Source organism: Fistularia commersonii, chromosome 14 (assembly GCF_037954325.1).
Source record: "Fistularia commersonii isolate RoL2024-O1a breed Wild chromosome 14, RoL_Fcom_v1.0, whole genome shotgun sequence".
Lineage (NCBI taxonomy): Eukaryota > Metazoa > Chordata > Actinopteri > Syngnathiformes > Fistulariidae > Fistularia > Fistularia commersonii.
The window spans coordinates 14,584,586-14,593,470 of NC_141297.1; the positions used below are offsets into that span (position 1 = coordinate 14,584,586).

An 8,885-nucleotide genomic window follows, 5' to 3' on the forward strand; every position below is an offset into this window, starting at 1 on the left:
TGATTCTGACTAATGATGTATCAAATGATTGGGATACAGTGATCTGTCGTCACACACGCTGCCCAGTGCAAGACTTGTCACCAGATAGAAGTGTAAGCCCGGTCATTTTTCACACACAAAGATTAGCTCTTATCTCTGCACATAATCAAAGTGTTACTGTCCAAAAATCACAAGGAGCTTGTTTGATCTTAAAATTAAAGGGCAGCTATATTGATCAATGTCATCACCAACAGAAAGGGATAACTGATATCAGTCAAGTTTCCTGAAAATGTGCTTTTACAATGTGTCATATTGACAACAGGTATAGTGGAGTTTACAAAAGAAAACAGCCAGAAATGATAAATGTGAGTCAGAGGATGAAGCAAATCATAATTCACAGTGGATTTTCAGAAATTTAATTAATGTCTCACCATTCTGAGAGAACTGTTCCTGTTTTTCTTGCCCACATGATTCAAAAACCAATGATTATATACTGTCTGATTTCACTGAAGTCATGTGATTTTCATTGAGCAAAAGCAGGACATCCCCAAAGAACTGTTTGTTTTTAGCTCTGCTCCAGAATTGTCCTCTTACATACATACAAAGACACCATACCCACAGCATTTATAATACAACCGGGTCAGTCGCCTTACCACTCTTCAACTGACATCAAGTGAGAGAAGTGAGATTTCATTTTCGTTATGTTTCCATGGCGATGATGAATTTGAGTTACTGAGATATTGGTGGGAACGGTAAGAGGCTAGACACACTGTAGAATGAGAGGTAATATGACTGTGGTAGCGGTGGTGGTTGGGGTCATAGTTCCCTGATGCCAAGACTCATGACTCATCAGCAGGGTGAGGGAGTGGAGGAGGGAGGGGAAGAATCCAGGGTGAGCATTGGTGGCCTGTTGAAGTTTATCATGTGTGCCTCCCAATTTTCTCTAGAATGTGGTGCAATAAGTTTATAGTAACTAAGGCAATAGCAGTTCTGATAACAGTGCAATCATTCCTTTATCTAGGTTTATACAGTTAGTTTTCTGAAGAATGGACACCAGTCACGGTTCATCAAGGAGTCCTATTAATCAGTAATAAGACATTGCTACTGGCTATGAAACATAAAAAAAACATTTAAAAAAAAATGAAATTAATATGTGTATGTATACGGTTCTGAGATGGCTATTTGATTGAGTGGTCACTTCTGACTTCCGACTACTGGTACTTCGGATCTTCGGTAACTGAATTGCACTTTTTCTAAGTCGCTTTGGATAAAAGCGTCTGCCAAATGACTGTAATGTAATGTAATGTAATGTAATATAAACATACACAGATCATATGTAAAAAAAAAAGTTAATTGTTTTTAAATGGAACAGGCTTTGTTGTATCACTGTTTTTGTTCAAGAGCTGGCTGGTGCAGGTCACCTGTTTTGCAGATTTAAGAAAACAATACTTGTGGTGTGTATTCTATTCAGAGTCTGTAGTTTGCAGAATTTTGAGCCCATAAGCCAGCAGAGACTTCACCGTTGCTTCTTTTTTTAATCATGTTTGATTATAGAAGACGAGCAGATAGCTAAGGCCAATAGTTCACTCTTTTTTTTTTTTGCTTATTATTGTGGATGTGTTAAATCCCACACTTGAACAAATATTAGCACAGAAAATATGTCTGTGATTGTTGTCAAAGGCTGCAACATTTCCAGAGAATTTGATGAAAATGTAAATACAAAAATGTAAAAAAAAACAAAAAGTAAAATTACACAATAAGGGGTGGATATATTTATTGTTGCTCTAACTTTAAGCTGCTCTTCCTGATGAAAAGTAACAGCTCATTTACTGCTAGATACTTTAAATAAAATGAAAGTCATACATAACTGCAAATCAAAAATCCTGGGAGTGCTTCGGCTATATGTCGGGATTTGGATAGGGGTGAATTTTGATGGAGATCATGTTGAAGTTAGTGAACCAACACTGATAATATTTTATTCAGTGCACAGGAACAGAAGTGTAAGACAAAGATCAGAGAGCCTGGTGAGATGAATGCTAACCCTGGTAGCTTACAGGGCACACTGACTCCGCTGTTACAACCACCAGTTCACAAGCCCGCTGCTTGACCACCAGATTAGTTTTTCATTATTAAAGCACTAACCCTCTTGTGTGGTTTTCAGAAAATTCGTCCTGACAGATCTGGTTGGGCAGGTAAAAACATTCTGCTCCAACCCCCCTTTGTGAGGGGAGGCCATTATAATGGGATCTTTACTTTTAATCCTGATAGGCCTGGAAACCACAACTTATTTTTTTCATTATTAATATTGTTTTCGTAGCGCTTATACCTCATAACAAGAGAGACTCCGGTCCGATTCAGGTACGGGGGATTTCTGCGTTTCTCCCATAGTCTGAAAAAAACGCAGAAGGTTAATTTAAAAATAATTTGAATATTACCCAGATGTGTGTATGAGAGGGTGAATGGTTATTTTTCTTTATGTGTGGCCCTGCGATCAACTCATGACTGGTACAGGCTGTACCCCGCCTCTCGCCCAATTACAGCTGGGATAAGTGTAAATTAATGTTACCAGTTCCTTAGGGGATCTGTCGTTTTAAGGAATAATGAAGGAAACCTGCTGCTGGCTGTTGCTGTGTGTATATTTCAATTAGCAGTACAGATACAGCGCTTCATTGCTGAAATAGGTTTTTCACTTACATTTTAATGTAAATGTCTCACCATTAATTACATGTTTACATGCCACCAGTAAAACACACACACACACACACACACACACACACACACACACACACACACACACACACACACACACACGCGGCATAAGTTACATCACTACTGGTGGAAGTGGTTGTTTTTTCAATGCACCGGAATGCCAATGCATGTATTAATACTCTTACTTATTTTGACAAAAAAGAACAGAAGAAAGTAAGAGATGTAATGATCCCATCATAAGACATGCTTTTCTCCGACAACCGCGTCTTTAAAAAAGGCAGGTAATGGTTTTCATTGTGTGGGCAATGTGTCATGGCAGTGTAATATTACAGTCCTGCCTCCTATCTCTTGCCCCAGCCTGCAGCCAATGACAGTCCACCACAGTCCCCTCCCACATAAACTAGCAGTTAAAAACTCCTCACTAGTTTCAACTTCTCCTATCCTCTCCGGTCTCCCCTCTGCTGGCCTGCCTGCCTCACCAACTCAACCAGTCTGTGTGACCTTCCAAGACTTCACCCCAAAGAAAACTAATCCAGATTCCAGGATGAGCACCAAGACCTCATACACTATCAAGACTTCCTCCTCTGGCCCAAGGTCCTTCAGCAGCAGCTCCTATGCAGGACCTGGCGGTATCACCAGCCGCAAGAGCTATAGTGTCAGAAGTTCCTTTGGAGGTTCCAGCAGGGGAATCGGAGGAGGAGGCATCCTCAGCAGCACTTCCTATGGCTTGTCCTCCAGCATGGGTGGCGCAGGCATGGGTTACGGCTCGGGATTTGGTGGCATGGGGGTTCAGGCCCCTATCACCGCTGTCACTGTGAACAAGAGCCTGCTGACACCCCTCAACCTTGAGATTGACCCCACCATCCAAGCTGTCCGCACACAGGAGAAGGAACAGATCAAGACCCTCAATAATCGTTTTGCCTCCTTCATTGACAAGGTAAGATCTTGAATTAAAGGGCAGATACTTATCTGTGTGTGTGTGAGTGTGTGCACGCGTGTGTGCTGGGAGAAAGGCCTTTGGTAGTTCCATAGTAATCAAAAAAAATGAGTCTCTGGTTGATTGTTTTGTAATTTTTGATCGATATGTCTGTCACATGGCCTGTACTATTGGACACTTAATTACTATATGGAGGATGTTGTGGTCCTCTGTCTGCTTTTGTCAACTCCCAATAATGTAGTGATAAAGATGAATGTGTATACAGCTGTGTACAGGTTTCATTTTACATTGATGAAAGTCAGCGTGCCAAACAGAGAGAATGAGAAAAACAAAGACAGACGGAAAGAGAAAGAGAGAGAAAGATAGCAAAGGGTGTGTCAGGTCAGAGCTCAGAGCTTGTGATACGAGTTACCTTGGGAATGGTCCCTCCCTTAGATGGGGTGCGGCTTTTTCTGCTGGACTGATGGCCCCCACCCCTCTAGAATGCAAATACATTCAATTCAGACTGCTGGTGTCCAAAGCTTACTGATGGCATATTGATGTAATTAAACTGGAGAGAATATGGATAGATAAGTTTACAAATTGATTAAATCACCAACAATGCTCAGTGTTTGTAGATGAGTGTATTTGTGCTTCAAGGCCTCAGTAGTGGGTTAATATTTAAAAAGGCCAGCTGGTTTCACGTTCTGGTCGACAGCTACATGTAAGGCTCTCTCTCTCCCCCAACAGGCGTATCGAGGGCCATTTTCATTTTTATTTTCAGGCATCGATGCACAACAGATAAACCATACTTTATTCTTTCTGGCAAACTGTTTTTGAGCACTTCATATGGATCAAGTGCACTTTACATGAGATCTCCAACAGAGCACATATCTGCTTTCACAACTTTGCATCCCCCCCCAACTAATAAGTCAACTCTGAATTCCTATTGCTTTTGAATTAGTATTATCTCCCTCTTCTAGCTTTTGTCACACCTTTAGTGTGGATAAATATTTAACTTTCCCAGGCTGCCTGTAGATGAAACTTGACATCAACCCCACCCCACCCCACCCCCCTCTTTTCTGTGCTGGGGCCCAATGTATAAAAACAGGAAGGCGGAATGGAGAAGGGTTAATGTGCCCTATTCCGCCATTAACATCAATGGCTTTTTCCAACCTTGTCTTGCCCCCCCCCCATCTGCCTCCTGTCAGGATGCACATACGTCATGCCTTCCTTTGGAAAAGCACAGCAGGTCTGGAAAAATGGCCAACAGTGGCCAGCAAGGCCCCAAATATAGATGAGAAAAAACAAAGTCTCTACATGGTGAACGAGAAAGGTTGATTCCCCATGGGTGATTTGTGTGGAATTCTCGAGACTGTTACATCAGAGCTGACTTCAGTGACATAATTCTGAAATCTGATTGAAATGAATCTATATTTTCTAGTCCAACTGCCTGAATGCTCTCTCATCACATACTTCTGTCTCCACAACTTCAGGTCCGTTTCCTGGAGCAGCAGAACAAAATGCTGGAGACCAAGTGGAACCTGCTGCAGGGACAGACCACCACCAGATCAAACATTGACGCCATGTTTGAGGCCTACATTGCCAACCTGCGTAGACAGCTGGACAGCCTGGGCAATGACAAGATGAAACTGGAGGCTGACCTATACAATATGCAGGGCCTGGTGGAGGACTTCAAGAATAAGTGAGTGTGAGGATATGCTGTTATGTACAGCTGTAAGGTGTAGCCCTAACTATCCTATTACTGTACTCCTTCAAGAAATAGATGCGCCATTTACACCAGAGCAAATTCACAAATCTTTTACTCAGATGTATGCAGTAAGATCTGTTCTGCCCTACATTGTGTAAATCTTTTTGGAGACTACTCCCAACATTTGTTCCTTGTTTTGCGTCATGCAAACTCAAGAGAATTACAACACCGAGGAAGCATGTACTAAACACCCGCTACATTACGAGAGGTGAAACTAATGTCTTTACCCAGTTGTCTAGAGCAAAACTGTGTGTAGTTTACACAAACACACTGCAAACACTACAGGTTCTCCAACCAAAACAGGTGCATGCGTGTTTGATGCACACAAAACCAGTGCCTCAAGGAAGAATAGTCAGATGCACTTCTTGGCTCTGTGCCTCAGACAAGCAAGGGGGAGGGAGTGATGAGACTGAATGATGGATAACTTGCACCGCCTAGTGTTACTTATGTGCACATACTGCTCAAGTTAGACAGGGACGTGAGGATAATTTTTCTGAATATTTGATATCTAACTGACTTTTTCCTCCTATCAGGTATGAAGATGAGATCAATAAGCGCACAGAGTGTGAGAATGACTTTGTGCTTATTAAGAAGGTAATAGGATTTCACAGTCAGACAGCATTGTCTTTTCACATTACATATTTCATCTGATTTTCTTTTTTTTTTCTTGTTTTTGTTTTTCCAATTTTTTCTAATGACATGTTTTACTGTTTCCAGGATGTGGATGAAGCCTACATGCTTAAGGTTGAGCTGGAAGCCAAGCTGGAGAGCCTCACAGATGAGATCAACTTCCTCAGGTCGATCTATGAGCAAGTATGTTCATCAGTGTTACAAGATGATTTATTTATTCATGATGTCTGTTGTGCCATTTTAATATTATTATTACCATATTGTTTTGCAATTTCACCATACATTTTCCACATTTGGTATTATTTCAATGGTTTTCTTCATAAGATGCAGTTTAAAGATGTGTATATTTTAATTCACCTTTTTTTGCTGCTATTCAGGAACTGCTAGAGCTGCAGAGCCAGATCAAGGACACCTCAGTCATTGTGGAGATGGACAACAGCCGCAACCTGGACATGGATTCCATTGTGGCCGAGGTGAAGGCTCAGTATGAGGATATTGCCAACCGCACCCGTGCTGAGGCAGAGATATGGTACAAGACCAAGGTATGTCTTGACGTTCACTTTGTTTTTCATTCTTTTTCGAAATGAGTGCATTCCCTAATAAGAACCATTCTCATTTGTAACTCATTACCTTACTCATTTGTTTTAGTATGAGGAGATGCAGACATCTGCCAACAGATATGGAGATGACCTGAGGGCAACCAGAACAGAGATCGCGGACCTCACACGTATTATCCAGAGATTGACATCAGAGATTGATTCTGTCAAAGGACAGGTATGATTAAACATCTTCAAGACCACAATATAAATGTAAGCGGTAAATAAATCAATTGAAGATAAACATAGAAAGAAGTCTTATTCTCAAAAATGTTCTCTCAGCGCGCCAACCTGGAGGCACAGATTGCAGAGGCTGAAGAGCGTGGTGAGCAGGCAGTGAGGGATGCCAAAGGCCGTATCAAGGACCTGGAAGATGCCTTGCAGAGAGCCAAGCAGGACATGGCCCGCCAGATCAGAGAATACCAGGACCTGATGAACGTCAAGCTGGCTCTGGACATTGAGATCGCCACATACAGAAAGCTGCTGGAGGGAGAGGAGGACAGGCTGGCAAATGGCATTAAGGCTATCAACATTTCCCAACAGAGCAGTAAGTCCTCATCTGTCTAGTATTTTTGTCTCTCCTCACTGGTTGAATTCTGTCAGATCCACTGACTGCCCCTCCTCTGTCAACAGCATCCTGGGGTTCCGGTTTCCCCATGGAGCATCTTAAGACCGGCGGCTACCAAAGCACCTACAGCAGTGGATACGGCAAAGGAGGCTTTGGTGTCAGCAGTAGTGGCAGCTCTGGTGGTTACAGCCAAAGCCAGAGCAAGAAGAACGTCGTAATCAAGATGATTGAGACCAAGGATGGCAGAGTGCTGTCTGAGTCCTCTGAGGTCATTCAGGATTGAGCAATCTAGTTTAGCAGTGTAACAAAACTGCCTCCCCAGTAGTTATATACCCTCAGTTCATCACCCCTAATTTTTGAATTAACAAGTATGAAGTAAACCGCTTGCCAGGCACTCTCCCGTAGAACCTAAACATCCTTTTTTATGAAGCAATAACAGATCTTAACTCTACAGATAATCTGAAAGGGACCAAAGAATTTATTTTTATGTCTGATATCTGTACAAAGTAAGTTTGAAGCACTGTCTCTGAAAGTGAGATAAAAACTTGGCAAAATACATAGAGAAAGAGAAAAAAATCCCCCTAAATATACGCAGCATTCCCAACAGGTGAAGGAGTGTTCCCTTCGAACCTATGTTGCCTCAGAAGGACAATGGAGTCGTCAGAGGAATGTGAATGTGCTGAAACAGTTTGTCAGTGTTGTTGGTCAACTAATGTCTTACAAAATGCCTGCTAGAGTAGGTAGTGCATGTCTTCCCTGTGCGTGTCCTGTAACCTAAAACGTGGACCTCTTAGGAGACATGCTTACAAAATGCTGTTGTCCTAAGGTGCTGTTTCTGCTACCAAACCAATAAAACGTGTATGAAAAAGGCTGCATTTGCATTCATTTGGAAGATCACAACAAGAAAATTGAAATCTTTGATAATCTGATAATGAATTAAATTGAAACATTATTTAATTAACTAACTACACTGGATGCAATATTTGCTCTGTGTTTACAGCAATTTACAATTGTTTGCCATTTTCAGTAGCCTTGTTCGGTAGTGTAGGGTAATAAAATCCCTCTGAACAAATTCTAATAAAATATAGCTAAGAAGATATTCCACAATACACTTGTGAAAATAGATTACATACTAATAATACCTACAATATGCAAATGTATCAGGAATCCATCATGTATTTCACTCCTAGGTTATCTGTCATTGAAGGCTGCCTGGCACAGTGACTTCTACATCACTGTATTTTACAGCTGCCACTCAACACCTAACTGTGACTTTGTTAGTGTGATGTCTGGCTTTCTGTCTTAACTATGACACATGTGAGACGAAGAGTGATGATGCAAAGACGGATGAAGCTCTCAAGCCAAGTGGGATATTTATTTTAAGTATGCAAAAGTACTACCGTGGAAGGGACTAAAGCTGCCTTTTGACCATTTTCTTCTTCCTCTTTTACTTGCTGCTACTCCCTTCAGGGTCACATCATTAAATCAGTTTCCTCCATCTAACCTTATTCTCTGTATCCTCTTTTCTCACACCAACTAAATCTCTATGGTCTTCCTCTCGACCTCCTGCCTTGCAGCTCCAAACCAAGCATCCGTCTACCATTATAATCACTATCCCTCCCCTCTATGTGACAGAACCATCTCAGCAATACACAGTCAGTCTTAGATTCCAATTCCTGCTGCATCTGGTCTTTTGGGCAACTGCATAGAAAGTCC

The 8,885-nt window shown here is 41.6% G+C and overlaps 1 protein-coding gene across 1 annotated transcript; it reads left to right on the plus strand.

The window, feature by feature from the left end:
- The first annotated feature begins 3,121 nt into the window (after positions 1-3,121).
- Positions 3,122-8,037, plus strand: krt8 (keratin 8). Its single transcript, XM_086159939.1, has 8 exons — positions 3,122-3,625; positions 5,101-5,309; positions 5,909-5,969; positions 6,093-6,188; positions 6,383-6,547; positions 6,654-6,779; positions 6,884-7,148; positions 7,235-8,037. The coding sequence occupies exons 1-8, from the start codon at positions 3,233-3,235 to the stop codon at positions 7,450-7,452; spliced, it is 1,533 nt and encodes a 510-aa protein (XP_086016065.1). The 5' UTR covers positions 3,122-3,232; the 3' UTR covers positions 7,453-8,037.
- Positions 8,038-8,885: the final 848 nt, after the last annotated feature.

Excerpts from the sequence above, each read along its gene's own strand:
- krt8 (XM_086159939.1), top strand. The coding sequence starts at position 3,233 with ATGAGCACCAAGACCTCATACACTATCAAGACTTCCTCCTCTGGCCCA. Across the intron at positions 5,970-6,092 it reads ACTTTGTGCTTATTAAGAAG|GATGTGGATGAAGCCTACAT; the intron begins GTAATAGGATTT and ends TACTGTTTCCAG. Across the intron at positions 7,149-7,234 it reads CAACATTTCCCAACAGAGCA|CATCCTGGGGTTCCGGTTTC; the intron begins GTAAGTCCTCAT and ends CTCTGTCAACAG.